Source organism: Aricia agestis, chromosome Z, assembly GCF_905147365.1.
Source record: "Aricia agestis chromosome Z, ilAriAges1.1, whole genome shotgun sequence".
NCBI lineage: Eukaryota > Metazoa > Arthropoda > Insecta > Lepidoptera > Lycaenidae > Aricia > Aricia agestis.
The window spans coordinates 9,120,482-9,138,872 of record NC_056428.1 but is presented as its reverse complement, the minus strand read 5'-3'; the positions used below and the strand labels follow the sequence as shown (position 1 = coordinate 9,138,872).

General features: G+C 45.6%; 2 protein-coding genes across 3 annotated transcripts; one reads left to right on the top strand and one right to left on the bottom strand.

Annotated features, from left to right (window-relative positions):
- Positions 1–2,478: 2,478 nt before the first annotated feature.
- Positions 2,479–3,426, bottom strand: LOC121738318 (larval/pupal cuticle protein H1C-like). Its single transcript, XM_042130295.1, has one exon. The coding sequence runs from the start codon at positions 3,342–3,344 to the stop codon at positions 2,571–2,573; it is 774 nt and encodes a 257-aa protein (XP_041986229.1). The 5' UTR covers positions 3,345–3,426; the 3' UTR covers positions 2,479–2,570.
- Positions 3,427–9,770: 6,344 nt separating this feature from the next.
- Positions 9,771–15,932, top strand: LOC121738307. Of its 2 annotated transcripts, none has more exons than XM_042130278.1 (2): positions 9,771–15,545; positions 15,576–15,932. In XM_042130278.1, the coding sequence occupies exons 1-2, from the start codon at positions 10,058–10,060 to the stop codon at positions 15,878–15,880; spliced, it is 5,793 nt and encodes a 1,930-aa protein (XP_041986212.1). In that variant the 5' UTR covers positions 9,771–10,057; the 3' UTR covers positions 15,881–15,932. The 2 variants fall into 2 exon arrangements, with proteins under 2 accessions (XP_041986212.1, XP_041986211.1); XM_042130277.1 differs by having other exon boundaries at positions 9,771–15,551; positions 15,582–15,932.
- The last annotated feature ends 2,459 nt before the right edge of the window (positions 15,933–18,391 follow it).

The following is an 18,391-nucleotide window of genomic DNA, read 5'->3' as shown; positions in this document are numbered from 1 at the left end:
ATTGGAATCTCGGAATCAGCTCCAACGATTTTCAAAAAATTTAGTATATAGGGGGTTTCGGGGGCGATAAATCGATCTAGCTAGGAATCATTTTTAGGAAATGTCATTTAATTCGTGTTTTATCGAATACCGAGCAAATCTCGGTCAAATAGCTAGTATTATATTAAATAAGCATGACACACAAAAACACAGGAAGGGAAGTTTTTTATTGTATAGCGGCAAATACCTACGTGTCTTAAAAGAAATAGATAAAAATTACATACTTACAAATCTTAAAAATATAAGACTTTACAACTTGTATCAAGAATATTTTGTAGTCAAATCATAGGTGCCCAAAACCCAAGATAAGCTTTAATTTTAATACGATAAGAAGTTGCATTGTATAATATAATAGCTTGAATACTAAAAAAAGCTTAGGCATTTGCATCTGTTGTGGATGGTTTATACAGTATTGTCCGAGTGAAGTAACCACTCCTCAAACACTGTAGTGCCTGGGACATGATTTTTTAAATGTATGTATAGTTGCCCAAGCACATACGGAATTCTCGCAACATAGTCGGTCTTGTCCAGAGGAATAAATATTATCTAAATGCGTCTGGGACCATCTATGTGCGGGTTTCCACACGCTGTTTTCCTACACCGTACGAGCGTCTGTATTATGTACTTGAGATCAGAAAAATACACACCTCCATCGAGGATCGAGCCTGTAGCCCTCTTGAGTGTGAACCATAGATTTAGAAGCTTTTATAACCAACCGCGTTAAACTCAATATGTCTATAAAATAATATAAATCAGTTGAAATATTCCGTTTCAAAAGTGTAACTCATGAACTGGAAAGTTATAACTTTATTGCTTAAAGCGAATGGAACCACGTCTGAAATAGCAATTTTTTAATGTAAATGTTTCATAATTTGTATAATAAACACACCGTCTACACCTCAATGTAAATAATGAAGCAATAAAAATTATAACAAGCGAAATAAAATAAAACTATTATTTATTTAAATATAACTCAGGCAATCATTTTTTTTTAATGAAATAAGGGGGCAAACGAGCAAACGGGTCACCTGATGGAAAGCAACTTCCGTCGCCCATGGACACTCGCAGCATCAGAAGAGCTGCAAGTGCGTTGTCGACCTTTTAAGAGGGAATAGGGTAATAGGGGAGGGTAGGGAAGGGAAGGGAATAGTTGAGGGTAGGGAAGGGAATAGGGTAGGGGTTAGGGGATTGGGCCTCCGGTAAACTCACTCACTCGGCGAAACACAGCGCAAGCGCTGTTTCACGCCAGTTTTCAAATCATTTTAAATGCTTCGTTGCGAGTTAACACCGTTTTCAAATTATCAGAACTTAATTTTATTTACTGCCTAGTAATTATTATGCTGACAACTTTGCTAATTTATTTTATTAAACAAAACTAGACTAGAACATTAAAGAACAAATAATAATAATAATAGTAACTCCCACACCGGTTTCGGTGACGGTGGCCGGTTTCATTGAAACCAGGCCAGTTACGCATGAGTAATTTTATAGTGCCCAAGTGTGTGCGCAGTACACAAGAGCACTCTCTATTCCTTTACTCACATAACCCAGTAGAACGGAAAACCGACACGACCGGCGAGAGATCGGCGCAGGACCGACTTTTTACATGCCCATCCGACGCATGGATCATCTTACTTGTCAGACAATCAGGTGATCAGCCTGCACTGTCCTAACCAAACTTGGAAATAACATGTTTCCAACGCGGGAAACGAACCCACGATCTCTTCAGAGTCAAGAGCTACGCTCTTAACCACTGGACCACGGAGGCGAACAAAGAAGAAATAACCAATAATATAATAGGTACAAAAGTCAATAGTACGCTATCCTGCTAGTAGCGCTCGATGAGAGCTTACCCTATTTTTAGGGTTCCGTACCCAAAGGATAAAAACAGGACCCTATTATCAGTAATAGGGTCTTGTATACAGTCTCAGGACTTCGATGTTTGTCCGTCTGTCTATCTGTCTCCAGTTTTAAATATTATCTCAAAAATAAAAGGAACTTTCACAGATTGTGTATTTCTGTTGCCGCTATAACGCTATAAAAAATGAATGAATATAATAAAATAAATATTTAAGGGGGTTCCCATACAACAAACGTGATTTTTTTGCTCGTAATCAATATTGGCAACTGGCGGGCGCTAAATCCTTAATGATTATATTTGTAGTTTAATAAAATATGATAATAAAATAAATATTTAATACAAAAACACATTCTTTTGCCAACTTTCGCTCTATGGCGGTACGGATCCCTCCGTGCGCGAGTCCGACTCGCACATGGCCGATCTTTTTCTATTTAACTGTATCAAAAAGTAAATTACTTAGTTTTATTGTTTTTGAATAGCATTCGGCGAATTACTTTTTATCTGCTCATTCATAAATTACAAATTTAGGATTACCTGTAAAAATATTATTAGGGAAGAACCAGAAAAAGATAGAAAAATATGTTGCGTAAGCTTAGTTTGTTTATTTATAAATACTTTTATAATATATTTATACTGTACAATTTTTTGGGAGTTCGTCAGTTCTAGCCGTTTACCATCCGTGGAGACCATGAACACCATGCAGGGAGTGCGCGAGGGGCGCGGAGTGCAGGAAGGGCGTGGCGACCACGCTGTGGGCGACCACGGCGGGGCTGGTGCGGACGTCAACGCGGGACTGGTGGGACACGGCGGCGGGGAGCGCGTGCGCGACCACGGGCGCGGCCACGTGCGAGATCACGGGTGCGGCCACGGCGTGCGACACGATGGCCGGGCTGTGGTGCACGTCGACGCGGGACTGGTGGGACACGGCGTGGGCGGGGGCGGCGATCACGGCGGCATGGGCGACGGGGGCGGCGATGGCGGCGTGGGATCCCCACAGGCCCAGGGAGCGCTTGTGGAGGCCGTGGGCCAGGAGGGGTGAGGCGTGGAGGCCGCTGAGGCCGTGAGCGCCCCACACGGAGACGGAGGGAGCAGCGGCGTAGACCGGAGCGGCGACGGCGTGGGATACAATGGCTGGAGCGCTGTGGCGGATGTCAACGCGGGACTGGTGGGACACGGCGGCGGGGGCGGCGATCACTGCGGGAGCGACGTGGGCGACGGCGGCGTGGGCGATGGGAGCAGCGATGGCAGCGTGGGCGATGTGGCCGTGGGGTTCCAGGGCTTTAGCCTGGAGGTGGAGGGCGCGGGCGCCGATGACCTCGGCAGTGTCCAGGGGGCGGCCGTGAGGGTCCAGGACGATGGCGGGATGGTGCGCGGGCTGTGCCAGCGGCAGGAGGGAGGCGCGCGCAACGGCGGCCACGGCGAGGAACACCACCAGCGATTGCATTGCGAACGTGGTCTGTGCTGTCTGACGAACTGGATCACTTCAAACCTACACGGCCGACTGATAAATTTAACCGGCGGACCACGATATTTATACTGAACGGTATAATTAAAAGAGAGGTGAATTCGGTGCGTAATTGGCCAGCAATGTTAGAACAATGTCAGGTGTCATGAGTGTGTCCGACCTCGGGCCGCGGTAGCCGAACGAAAGAATTTAATGTTTACAGTACGGTAACGCATGATAGTCGCATTATGTTATGATACCATTGGTTGTGTAAACTCCGCCGTTATAACTGCGCGTTACCAAATACCTGGGAACTTCGTCCGTAAGGTCGAGAATCAAGTATCGGCCGTTTAGACTGTTGTATTAACTTTACTCGGTGGAATTTATGTAAATTATTTCGAAATCCCCACTTCGAATGCAGGTTAGGTTATGGTTGTTATAATTATTTTATGTTCGTAGACTGCAATAGAAAGGTAGCCTTGCCCGAGTGGCTTTGGGCGTACACAAAGAGATCATCGGTCAATCGAACCGGCTTATAGGAAGGATTCACTTACATATCGATACTCTGACAATAAGCAATATCGTATTTGATTGCCTAACAAAAAGTGGTACATAATAGTATAGTGCCTAATTAATTTACCAAGTACCCATGAGTATTCGCTAAAAGTGAACAATGTTGATTTTTTCATGTGCCTTTATTTGTTACTAACTGTAACAGTATCAAAGCTCTTCAGATTAATCCAATATAAGTATAATATCCAAACAAGTTTCTTTCTCTTAATTATGCACATAGTTCTTTTAACCGTGCGTAACTAAAATTCATTCATATATCATTATATCGGCAAAACGTTGCCGACAAATCTCCATAAACTGTAAAGTAGTGAAATCTCGTTCTCGTGTCCTTACATAAAACGCATGAGCAGCAAATTACTGTGTTATAAAAAATTATAGCGTTTTGCGGATAGTCACTCTCCCAAATATTACTACCAAAAAGTCTTTACTACGATATATTCATAGTGAGTCATGATTAATGTCTTATGTCGGTTTAACCGCACCAATAAAATCGATAAAAAGCACAACACTAGTGTGGCTATTTTAGCACGCCCTTTAAACTGTAGCTATAAGCTAGCTCGAGTTCCGGGTGTTGTAATAGCTGAATTAGAACTGTGTCAATACAGTTACTTTGTTGTTTTATTATCGGTACCTATTAACAGATATTCATTTGGCAATGCTTATCAATTTAATAAACATAACGTAGATAATTAAAATACGTTATGAAAGCTCCGCTAGTTTATTAAAAATTACTTTTGACTAATATCTGTCATATTTATTTTGTTTATAGTTAAGGTTACAGTTTTCAATCTTTCATTTTGTTAACTTCCTCGAGTTAACATTCAAACAGATGAAATTGGTCTAGCAACAAATGCCGCCGCTGTTTTGGGCGTAGAGTAAAATTAATCCTATAGCGTAGGTCAGCCCAATAGCGCACTAGCGGCCAGGTCGTGGCGGCCATTGAGAAACATACCTTAGTATAAAACCGCCATAGACCACGCGCTTCTGGCGCACGGCGGCCAGAGGCCACACCATACCTTCGATGGCCACCGCGACCTGGCCGCTACGACCTAGCCACTAGTGCGCTATTGGGCTTAATAGCATTGTTTGAATTCTTTCGGTACTTGCAGCAAAGATCAGAACGCCACCTTAGGCTAATAATATCACATATGCTTACAGGCATTCAACAGTTCGAACAAAGCAGCGACGGCATGCTGCTTTGTAAAGGCGTAGAGCAAAATGGAACCTATAGTAGACTATAGGTAAACTAAACATTAGAATATAAATGCCCAATTTCTGAGATATTTTGACTTCTGTCAATATCTATTCAATAGTAGTTAAGATAGGAATACAGTACGGCGATGATGATTGGCTAATGTTTTGACGCTAGCCAATCAAAAGCGCCAGCGAAAGATAAACTACAGGCACGAACAAACACGAACTTAATGTGAACAAGGTAGAGCAGTATTCGTCCTTCGTCCAGGCGGATGTGAGCGGATAGGATACAGTGAGTTCTAGGAAGTACCGGTGTTCACATACTACAGCCTACTACGACAATTGATTATAATATATACGTATATGCAATAGTCTGTTCGTCTGTTAAGTCTTAGGACGTAGATTAACCGCTTTAAATGAAACCAATTTTAGGGTGGGTAAGGGATGCTTTGAGACTTTAGAAAGCTTTCTTTCTCGTTGCGAATTTCGGTGCAAGGAGGTTGTTGGCAATCTAGTATTTAATGTCATAATTAAATACATAAAATTCTCGACTCCTCATGTTTATTGCCAAGCTCCTCCGAAACAGTTGTCACGATTTTGATGGTGTGCTTATGTCTCGAAATCAGCCAACATCTGTTGTTCAAACTCCAAAAATAACGCAACGAGAATTGTTTGTCATAATATGCGTTCATTGCCAAAAATTCAAATTCAATTAATATTCTTTATTGTGCACACAATACAGAGAGAATACAAACAAGATTTTACATAGGTGTTACAATGGCGGCCTTATTACTAGGTAGCAATCTCTTCCAGGCAACCACGAGCGAAGGTGAAAATTGTGGAAGAGATAAGTGTGCATGCGCAGATAAAACATTTTTTTTTATTATTTATCCATATAATTATTAGGTAGTTATGAGAGTATAGGAAACTATTTTATTTCTGCCGCTCCTTATATGAAATCTGTAGGGCCTCAATGGACGCTGCCGCCCCTAGGCCGTGGCTTATAACGGCCTATTTATAAATCTTGTATGCATTTATAGCAGTAGTTGCTGGGTTTGCTAGTTTACGTACTATTAGAGAAGTTGATTCATAGGCAGATGGCAGACCAAATGCAAAGTAATTTGGCCGTGCTATGTCAAACCCAGCCGATTTGTAAATCACGACCATAAAGTTAATATACCTAGCGGAATAGAGCAACAATCACGATCTGTCAAACGAAACCGAAATTGGTTTACATCTGTGTGTCAAAATATGTGTACGTATACACTCACACAAGCATGATTGAACATGAATTCTATGAGATTAAATTGTCAACGTGCGGCATGTGCCGACTGGACGTCAAAAAAGAGTTCTGCTGTCATGTATCACGGGTCTCTTTTTATCACGCACTGTTACTGATAGTGACATCTCGCTTGCTCAGGCCTTTGTTTCTCTATTCCGCTAGGTATATTAACTTTATGATCACGACTTATATTGAATTGACAAAACTCGACCAACTGACGTAGGTCCGTCACCTGCCTGTGAATAAATTTCTGCGATTATGGCACAAGTAGGTACAGTGGCCAATAGCTCATTAAAATAAGCGCTAAAAGTACTTCGAATCAACTGCACCTATTAGTATAGATGATAATTTGATGACTTAAGATTGTTTCACAAAAACAATTTTCCGAGCTTGTGAATTTCCAAATATTAGTTAATATTTTCTGTAATAATTTGTATATTTAAATAAATCCATTACGTATACACAGTTAATTGGATGATTGTTAAATATATTATTAGGTAAGTATATCATTAAACAGTCTTGTAATTTTTTGCATTTATCTTTATTATTTATATATAAACTCTTAAATTATGATGACCTACTGCAATCGTAAACTGTAAAGCGAAATATTATTTATTTCATACTAATTACTAACATAATATCTATGAACGCTTCACACCACGTCAGTCTGGCCCCGTGCTAAGTACCTGAAGGACTTGTGTTACAGGCACCAGAGAACGGAAATATATTTAATACTTTTATACTATATACATATTATATTTAAGATTTTTATTATATCATACACATATTTAATACACATCCAGACCCGGGAACATTGAAAACTTTTTGTTCCGTCGGCGGGATTCGAACTCGCGGCCCCCGGCTTGAGCTGCCACACACTCAACCAATTGAGCCACAGAGGTCTAAATAAGTATAACTCTGGCACTGAATGTCTGAAGTCAATTTATATATTTTTTTACTTTATTACATAAACCATTATTTAGACGCCTCTCTTTTGAATTTGTGTCGTTCTTGAATTTTTAACCCAAATAGTCGTCTTTGGACTTTTTACCTACATCTTTTTAATTTATTTAATAAAATTGTTTATACCAATAAATTAAATTTGACCTTTACAGTATCCAGGCATAGTCCATCAAGCCCTATAACTTTTTCTCCTATTACTACCCAAATAAACGCAAATTTTTAACAAGATAATGTAAGATATTGACAAATCAATATCTTCTTAACAATTTGGGATGTCGTTAAAATTACATCTCCTATTGAAGATAATAATCTATATATATAAAACTCAAAGGTGACTGATTTACTGATTGACATAGTGATCTATCAACGCACAGCCCAAACCACTGGACGGATCGGGCTGAAATTTGGCATGCAGGTAGATGTTATAACGTAGGCATTCGCTAAGAAAGGATTTTGATAAATTCCAACCCCAAGGGGTTCAAATAGGGGATGAAAGTTTGTATATAATAATACTTCTTAACGCGAGCTAAGCCGCGGGCAAAAGCTCGTTAAGTATAAAATGATAACGCCCGCAACTCCGTTGTGCCAATATTCGATTTAATGCGTGGGAACCATACCTTTTTTCGAGATGAAAAGTATTCTATGTCCTGTCCTGGGACCCAGGTATCTTCAAATTTTGGCAAAATCAGTTTAGTGGTTTAGGCGTGAAGAGGTGAATAAATCAAATTTTTTGTAGTAACCTACAATTTGTTTTCGTAGAATTTTGAATGTGATTTTGTTCTAAAGAACATAACTGCATTCATAACTCAATACGTAATTTTTGGTAGCTCATAACACGAATAATTAATGCATTTCTAAATTTGTACAGAATTGACAGATCTCAAGTGCGTGAGACGTCCAAGTCTGTCAAATCCATACAAATTTAAAAATGCATCGACGCGTCGCGTTGCGGTTGAATTTACCCTAACAGCGACAATTTATAATATTAGTAAATGTTCGTACCAAGTTTCACCCAAACCGTGTTGACAATGTTAACACGTTAACGTGGGCGGAGTCGTGTCGCTGGCCGCTGCGCCCGCGCACGACTTGCGGTGAGCGATACCGACACGCGCGTTGAAGTCTTTTACTCGGTGATTGATCTTTATGAATTGTGATCATGATCCACTCAAAAAATGAGTTGTTGTGACTTTTATTTCTCATGCTTGTTAAAATAAACTTAACTTGCTTTAAAGATGAAACCCATAAAATTCGTTATATTAAACTGCTTTATACTTTATGGGTGAATGCGAAGTCCCTAAGCAAAATAAGTAGCTGTTATAAGGTATCGTAGAATTTAAAAAAGTGTGCTTTAGTAAATACGATGATTAGCGAAAGCCCATCATATTTTGTAACTATCACGAGTAGAAGCTTTAAATTATTTTTTCAAACAGGTAAAGAAGTAATAACTCAAAGACTCAAAAAATCTTTTTTTTATTTATTTTGATTTATTTTTTTATACTCAGAAATTAGAATTGATATTAAAAATCCTATCAAGGCCCATACCACAATATTCAGACGTCATACTTATTTTGACATAATATTATATTTTAATATGAAAGCTTGTCTAGGATTTAGAGTATAGTGTCTTCTAATGTCGTTAGAAAATAGAAGCCTACTGTTGAGGACAGCGGCCTCGCACCCGATAAACTCGTAGTGAGTGTATACAAACTCGTTAACAGTGAAATATGATAATAAACTCAGTGCAAAATAAGTGTTTTTAAAAATAAACTTTAGAAGTGAACTGTGATAAATCTGTGGCTCCCTAAGAGGTAAAAAGTTGTTATTTTAATAAAATAGAATGTTAACTTATAATTATCAGAAAATTAGTGTCTGAAATATAAATAGTTTGGAAAATATTAGGAAAAATGTGCTAAAAAACTATGTAAATTGTATTAACTTTTATCTTCGCCTAGCTATAACTGTGTTAAATATAAGTGTTATTATTTAGAATAAGTTGATTATTGTGGAACGATAAATAAAGAATTTCCCGAAATGCGTTTCAATTACCTTGGCTCATGGCAAAATAGGGAAAATAGGGAAAATAGCCGCTTCCGATAGTGAAAATAAGACTGAAGAGACGTACGAATCGGAGCGGCTCTCTATACGGCATTGCCGCGGTCGGGTACCTCAGAGGGGCTTTCTATATGGCATTGCCTTGAGCCGGGTAAGCGAGACGGATTTCGGGGTCGATGTTCTCCTCGACGACTCGTGTGTTTTATTTACGCCCCCGCTCAGCAAGATATACCGGTGTAGCCTTGGAATCTTCGAGTCCGATCCGAGCCAGCGACGAAGCCAGCGACGAAACCTATGGGCGAATACTGTCCCAAACAGTGAAGTGGTCCTTCGAGCCGGATTTGAAGACAGTGAAGCGGTCCTTTGCGCGCCTGACTTGAAGACGACACTTAGAAGAATTTCAACAGTCAACTGGAAGAAAAAATTTTGGAAGACCGGACTTGAAGAAGATTGGACTCGGAGATACAAGACAACACCGCTGGAGGGGAAGCAAGGATTCGTAGATTTTTCGTCACAAAAACCTACTGAAGATCCTTGAAAATAGAAGATTCAACATAGAAGATTCAATATAGAAGATTCAAAATAGAAGATTCAACATAGAAGATTCAACTTAGAAGATTAAACATAGAAGATTTAACTTAATTTCAAGATGGTCGTCACGAGGAGTCAGAGCGGGGCGGAGGAGAACCAGCCACCGAAAGTATTTTCGGATCCGCCCAGGTCGCCGTCTGCAGCCGCAACCAGCCAGCCACCGACCGGGGGAAGGGCGGATCCGCCTCAAACTGCGTCGAAACCGAAGCCGGGCGCCAGCAAGACACCCGCGCCATCGGGAGTACCTGTAGCCAGGAAGAAGGCTATTTCAATAAGGTCGCGTCGATCGACAGCAAGTGTCGTCGCGCGCATCCGATATGAGGCGGAAGAGAAACTTGCCGCACTCCGTAAGAAGGAACTGCAGATCGAAGCAGAACTTATCAAGAAGAAGCTCATCGCTGATGTCGCCACTGCCGAGGAAACCAGCGATCCAGACGATGATGAGCCTTCAGAGCAGGTGGAGCAACGGGTCCGAGCCTGGCTAAGCGAACAAGGTCCTGACAACGAAGAGACGGCCAAGGAACGGGTCGTGCCAGAGGAAGAAGGGGACGCGCCGAAGCCAGAAGACATACCACCTGCGGGAGAGAGACGCGAGCCGCAGAGATTGAGGTTCGAGCGGCCGATACAAAGCCGCATTCGCTCACCTACACCTCCTGCAGCCGGGATCAACGGGGTGGAACAGCTTGCCGACACTCTAGACAAGCTGTTGAACCAACGACAGCCGCGCCATCAGACGGAGTTGCCCATATTCACGGGCTCTCCTTCGGAATGGCTGCCGTTCAAAGCAGCCATGGAAGATACCACCACATTCTACAAGCTCAAGCCGATCGAGAACCTGGCGCGCCTGAGAAGCTGTCTCCGGGGGGAAGCTCGAGAAGCAGTGGCGCCGTTGCTGAGCATCGCAACACCACCCGAACAGATCATGAAGACTTTGGAGCAATGCTTCGGCCGGCCCGAGGTGATGGTCGACCGCATGATGGAAGATTTAAAGAAGCTTCCGAGGCTCGGAGGCTCGGCAGCAGAGCTCAACCACTTCGCGGTGAAGATTCAGAACATGGTGGCCATCCTGAGGAAGTTAAAGCACGGGTACCTCTTCAATCCGTTGCTTGTGAGAGACATCCTGGAGAAGCTCAGCCCGTACGAGAAGAGCAAATGGTACGACTACGCAGAAGAGACATCGCACTACCGGAACGAGCCCGATGTCGTCCTTCTCTCTGAATTCCTAATGAGAGAAGCGGACAGAGCACTGCGCTACGGATTCACCACGGCTCCGGCTTCGAGAAAAGAAACATCGCGTCCACCTCCCAACAAGAACGAAGTTAGACCGAGAAGACCAGTCTTCGCGATATCAGAAGAGGGCCGAGGCAAGCCGAGCCACAGCCAGCCAGAGAGAATGCGCGAAGAACAAACGAAGTGCCCGATATGCACCGACCGCCACGCTCTGTTTCGCTGCGCTGCTTTCAAGAAACTGAGTGTGCAAAAGAGATGGGACACAGTCAAGCAAGAGGGGCTGTGTTTCCTGTGCCTATCGAGCCGACACAGAAGATACAACTGCAAAGCGAAGCAGTGCGGTATGCAGGGATGCAAGCGGCCTCACCACCCACTACTACACGAGGAGAGGTCCGGCGGCGCTCCACCGATCGAGGACGCCGTAATCACCGCGTCGGTTGCCTCCGACCGCGCGGTGAAGCTGAAGATGAGAAGAATTCAAGTCGTTGGGCCACGGGGCGAAGCCGACATCTTCGCGCTGTTCGACGAGGGCTCGATGGTGACTCTGCTGGATGAAGACGTCGCTGAGGCTATCGGCGCGGACGGTCCATCGAAGATGCTGCGCATGCACGGGATCAACGCCGAGAGAAGGGAAGAGAGAAGCCGCCTCGTACAACTGGGCGTACGAGGTCGCGACGGTACCAGACACGACATCACCGCGAGGACTGTGAACGGGTTGAACCTCTTAACTCAATCCGTTCCGGAATCCCTTTTGCAACTCGCTCACCTGCGCGATCTCAAGAACGAAGAGATTTGCTACGAGAACGAGAAACCCCAACTTCTCATCGGCACGGACAATTGGCAGCTCATCGTGTCTCGGGAGCTGAGAATCGGGAAGAGGAACCAGCCTGCAGCCTCTAAGACGAAGCTTGGATGGGTGATACATGGCAGCATCCCCAAGCGCATCATAAGGCAGGACGAGAACGAAGACATCCTGCATATATCCACGGTGGAAACCAGAAACGATCGTCTGGAAGAAATGGTGAAGAAACACTTCGACATAGACGCTTTGGGAATAGCGGCTAAGGCGAAACTGAGCAACGAGGAACAGCGAGCCATCGACCTGTTTGGCAGAACGGCCAAGAGAACGGAAGACGGTCGATTCGAAGTGGGACTCTTGTGGCGCAAGGATGGCGTCAAACTGCCCCTCAGCTACAACAACGCGCTGAGGAGGCTCAAGAACTTAGAACGCAAGCTCGACAGAAACCCCCAAGATGCGGTGCAGTATCATGGGCAGATGGTGAACCTCATACGAAAAGGATATGCGGAGAAATGCGACGGGACGGAGGCCGGAAGCGAGAACACATGGTACCTACCGCACTTCCCGGTCAAGAACCCAAACAAGCCGGGCAAGCTGCGCTTGGTCTTCGACGCGGCGGCCAAAACGAACGGCGTGAGCCTCAACGATAATTTATTGGAGGGGCCCGATCTACTGACATCCCTACCGAGGATACTGTTCCGGTTCAGGGAGGAAGCCGTGGCCGTGAAAGCAGACATAGAAGAGATGTTCCTTCGCGTGAAGATCAGGAGGGAGGACCAACCGGCGCAGATGTTCCTGTGGAGGGAGGGCCGAGAGGAGCCGCCCTCCAAGTACAAGATGGTGGTCATGATATTTGGGGCATCGTGTTCACCGTACCTGGCACACTCAGTACGGAATCGAAATGCAGAGGAACACGCGGTATCGTGCCCGGAAGCCTATCGCGCCATCACCGAGGCTCACTACATGGACGATTATGTGGACAGCTATCCAGACTATGAGAAGGCCAAGCAAGTCGTGGAACAAGTGGACCGGGTGCACAAGATGGGCGGATTCCACTTGCGGGGATGGACGAGCAACGACCGACGAGCGCTGACGGGGCTACCGGTGGACCGCCTAGCTGATGATGTGGCGCAGCCTGTCACTAAGGGTGAACAGAAGACCCTGGGGATACTGTGGGATTCTCGAGGGGACACGTTGAAATTCAACACATCTCTATCAAGAGTCCCTAAAGAGGTCCGAGAGCTACAGCGCGCACCTACCAAGAGAGAGGCCCTTAGCACAGTGATGAGCATCTACGATCCGCTGGGGCTACTGAGCTGCTACACCATCACCGCCAAAGTTATCCTGCAAGGTCTGTGGCGTCAGAAGCTGGATTGGGACGAGCCGCTGCCGGCGGAGTCAGCCGAAGACTTCACTCGATGGCTGAGAGACATGGAGCACATCAGCCACCTCGAGCTACCCCGGAGCTACAACGGGGGGAGCCCCACAAGAAACCGGCAGCTGCACGTGTTCTGTGACGCGAGCAAAGACGCGTACGCGGCGGCCGTCTACTGGAGGCTGGAGCAAGAAGATGGAGAAATTCGAGTAATGCTAGCCGCAGCCAAGGCTAAGGTGGCACCACTGAAGACGCAGACGATACCCCGACTAGAGCTACAAGCCGCTCTGGTCGGAGCGAGGCTCGGGAACGCCGTCACAGCGGAACACAGATGGAAGACAGATGCGATTTTCTACTGGACCGACGCTCAGGTAGTTCTGTGGTGGATACAGAACGGAAGCAGGAAATATACGCCATACGTCGCACACCGATTGGGAGAGATCGCCGAGCTGACATCCGTACACCAGTGGAGGTGGGTGAGCACCAAGAATAATATCGCTGACATGGCCACCCGAACGGGCTATGTCACCAAAAGCGAAGAGGATCCGTGGTTCAATGGACCAGACTTCCTGCGTAGGCCTGTGAACGAGTGGCCCACGGAGAGTCCCGTTCAAGCCGAGGACCTAGAGGAGCACGTCGCCTTCCAGACCACGGAGGCGAGCGAAGTAGACTGTCTGCCAGACGTGAGCCGCTTTTCAAAGTACGAGCGCCTCGTGAGATGTACGGCGATGGTTCTACTATTCATTGAGAAGTGTCGTGATCGCCGGGCCAGTCTCGACGTGCGGCACCTGGAGAAGGCGGAGGTATTATGGTACCGAAAATCACAACACGATAGCTTCGCACGGGAAATAGAGAAGATGAAAAACGGAGGGACGGCGCCGAGATGGAGCTCCTTGTACCGGCTCAACCCGGTGTACAGAGACGGCTTGCTTACGCTGGACGGGAGGATCAGAGCAGCGCAGGTGCCGGATGAAATGAAGAACCCAGTTATCCTGGACGGAAGACACCCGTTCACGAGGCTGCTGGTGGCCAGGGAGCATGCCAGAGCCGGACATGGGAGCCGCGAGAGAGTAGTGAACGATCTAAGACAGAAATTCTGGATCCTGAAGCTACGGCCGACGGTGCGGAGCATCATACACAACTGCGCCTTCTGTCGGATGAGGAGGGCGCGCCCGAAAATCCCGCAACCTGGAGACCTGCCACCAGAGCGCCTGGGGGCGTTCCAGAGACCATTTTCCTACTGCGGTCTCGATTGTTTCGGCCCAATGATCGTTACCATCGGCCGGCGTCATGAGAAGAGATGGGGAGCGCTGTTTACCTGTTTGACGACGCGAGCGGTCCACCTGGAACTTGTAGCCACGCTGTCGACCGATTCAGCATTGATGGCAATGAGAAGAATGGCCGCACGGCGGGGATGGCCGGCGGTCATGTACAGCGACAATGGGACGAACTTCAGAGGCGCGAACGTCGAGCTGCAACGAGCGTACGCCGAGTGGGTGCCGGCTATGACCGAGCTGGGCCTCACACACCGCATGAAATGGAAGTTCACTCCGCCAGGGGCGCCGAACCAAGGGGGCGCCTGGGAGAGACTGGTGAGGTCGGTAAAAACCGCCCTACTCACCACACTGAACGAGAAATCACCGAAGGAGGAGGTGCTCCAGACCCTGATGACCGAGGCGGAATACTCCGTGAACGCTCGACCGCTCGTTCACGTTTCCGTGGACCCCGACGATCCAGAGGCGATCACACCTAACCATTTCCTCATAGGGTCATCTACTGGTCAACCATACGTCGGGCCGTGCGAGCCGGCCGACAAGAAGACGTGGAGGGTCGCGCAGGCCTTGGCGGACGAGTTCTGGAGGCGATGGGTGAGGGAGTATCTCCCGACGCTCACGCCCCGTGGCGGGGCCCCGAGGAGCGGCCGCAACCTGGCCCCGGGGGACTTGGTGATCGTCGTCGACCCCGCGCTGCCGCGTAATACGTGGCCGCGAGGAGTCGTACACCGCGTCTACCCGGGCCCGGACGGACGAGTGCGTTGCGCGGACGTGCGCACGCGTAGTGGAGTGTTCCGCAGACCAACATCAAAGCTGGCGGTGATAGAAGAGTCGCCGCCGGAGGAGCCGACGGCGCCGGGAGAGGAGCCGGCGGACTCGTGCTCAGCCGGGCAGTCAGCGGCGGGCCTAGTCAGCCCGCAGTCGCCAGAACGAGTCGCGACGGGCTTAACCAGCTCGTGCTCAGCCGGGCAGTCAGCGGCGGGCCTAGTCAGCCCGCAGTCGCCAGAACGAGTCGCGACGGGCTTAACCAGCTCGTGCTCAGCCGGGCAGTCAGCGGCGGGCCTAGTCAGCCCGCAGTCACCAGATCGAGACGTGACGAGCTCAACCAGCTCGTGCTCAGCCGGGCAGCCACCAGCGAGGCCAGCCAGCCTGCAGTCAACCATGGATTCGGCGAGCCCGCAGTCACCGGAGAAGGCTGCGTAGACCCTGGCTACTGCGCCGGGGGGAGGATGTTGAGGACAGCGGCCTCGCACCCGATAAACTCGTAGTGAGTGTATACAAACTCGTTAACAGTGAAATATGATAATAAACTCAGTGCAAAATAAGTGTTTTTAAAAATAAACTTTAGAAGTGAACTGTGATAAATCTGTGGCTCCCTAAGAGGTAAAAAGTTGTTATTTTAATAAAATAGAATGTTAACTTATAATTATCAGAAAATTAGTGTCTGAAATATAAATAGTTTGGAAAATATTAGGAAAAATGTGCTAAAAAACTATGTAAATTGTATTAACTTTTATCTTCGCCTAGCTATAACTGTGTTAAATATAAGTGTTATTATTTAGAATAAGTTGATTATTGTGGAACGATAAATAAAGAATTTCCCGAAATGCGTTTCAATTACCTTGGCTCATGGCAAAATAGGGAAAATAGGGAAAATAGCCGCTTCCGATAGTGAAAATAAGACTGAAGAGACGTACGAATCGGAGCGGCTCTCTATACGGCATTGCCGCGGTCGGGTACCTCAGAGGGGCTTTCTATATGGCATTGCCTTGAGCCGGGTAAGCGAGACGGATTTCGGGGTCGATGTTCTCCTCGACGACTCGTGTGTTTTATTTACGCCCCCGCTCAGCAAGATATACCGGTGTAGCCTTGGAATCTTCGAGTCCGATCCGAGCCAGCGACGAAGCCAGCGACGAAACCTATGGGCGAATACTGTCCCAAACACCTACAATAAGCCAAGTTCATTAATAACAGTATGGCGACCTTACAGCGTGGTGCGGTCAAGCGCCGCGCGCCGGGGTATGCTACAGGCCTCAGGGTCATACAGTGAATGTTTCACAAGCCACAGTCATACAGGAAAGAAATCTTGTAAATACTGCTAAAGTGTTTTTACTGAAGTGAAAACTTTTTAGTGCATAGTGCATATTTTTTTGGGACGAGTAAATTATTATGTTAGGTTTGCATCAGTACACGTGAACTTATCGAATATTCGTAAGGCTTCTTACAGACGAACGCGACGGCACGTGTCGGCGGCACGTTTCGGCGGCAGTCAGCGGTAGTCAGCGGCACGTGTCGGCGGCAGCCGATGGCAGCCGTTGACAGTTTATGACGATTGCAGGGGGCATACCAAGATCTTTCCTAAGACTATCATGTTTCCAAAACACTTTGTTGTAAGATTACAACAACGTTACAGTACTCACTTTTTAAATATATTTTTACAAAAAAAACAGTAAAATATGAAAAACATTGTTAAGGCGGGGATTAATCTCAATCAAAAACGATAACCTTGCACACAACCAAAGACCAAGCGTATACGCATCGCAATAAGATTCATTTTAGCTTAGCATAAAACTATAGGTTCTCGGGCGGATCTTCTCTATTTTTCATGTTTTTTTAAATATCTTTGGAAATAAATATTAAGAAACAAAATTGCTCGGTTAAAGAATTTATAATATAGATTTACTAACAATTTATTCAAATAAAATGTACAATTATCCTAGTTAATACTTATATTTCGATGAAATAGAGTTTTTTCGGAGGTAAGTTTGTAAATTAATTACAGCCAAAGTATTACGTTTTATTAAAATGTTTATGGTTTAAGGTATTTTGAATATTGTGCTTTATATCTCATATTTTTTAACACTTCGTTATTATATTGGAACTAGGTAAACCGGGAGTCACGGAATAACAAATTGGGGTTTATCCTCGCCTTAAATCCGCTTTGAAATATCAACTTGTTTAAGATCGCTAGCCTGACGTTAAAGTAATATTGCTTATCTGTCAAACGGTGTCGCTTAGTAGAGGTGGTGGTAGGCCCCCAGTTGTGACGTACCGCTTAGGCGGTACGTCACCTTAGGGTGAGCTTCCTCCACAGGTTGGTATCGTACGCAACGGACGTCTCGCATCAAACGGATAATTTTTTTCACAGTACGTCCGCTGAATCGGCAGCGTGCGGATTACCGACTAGCCTAGTAAATTAATGCTCTAAGGGTTGATTCAGACCGCAACGCGACGCGTAGATGCATTTCTAAATTAGTATGGATTTGACAGATTCGCAAGACGTCTGACGCAATTGAAATCTGTCAAATCCATACAAATTTAGAAATGCATCTACGCGTCGCGTTGCGGTCTGAATCAACCCTAAAGGGGGGTGTGAATGAAAAAAAGGAGCGCCGTCGGTGCGGCGGTGTCAATGTCTCTTTATACCAGACAGTAAAATGTACCTGCTGTTTCGTTTTAACATCTATCGGCATTCCTGAAGTGCAACCCAACCCAACCTAACAGTTTTTAATTGTGTAAAAGTTATAATAATAGGTATCTAGTCGCTGGACAAAAGAATACAACCAAAAATATAGTTATATAATGATGAAAATCGACCAATTCAAATAATTAAATATAAGTTAGTGTATACATAATCCTGATTATGCAATAATATTATAAAATATCAGTGTATCTGTACACATATCTGTTCTGAAGTACCTATTTATCTACAAA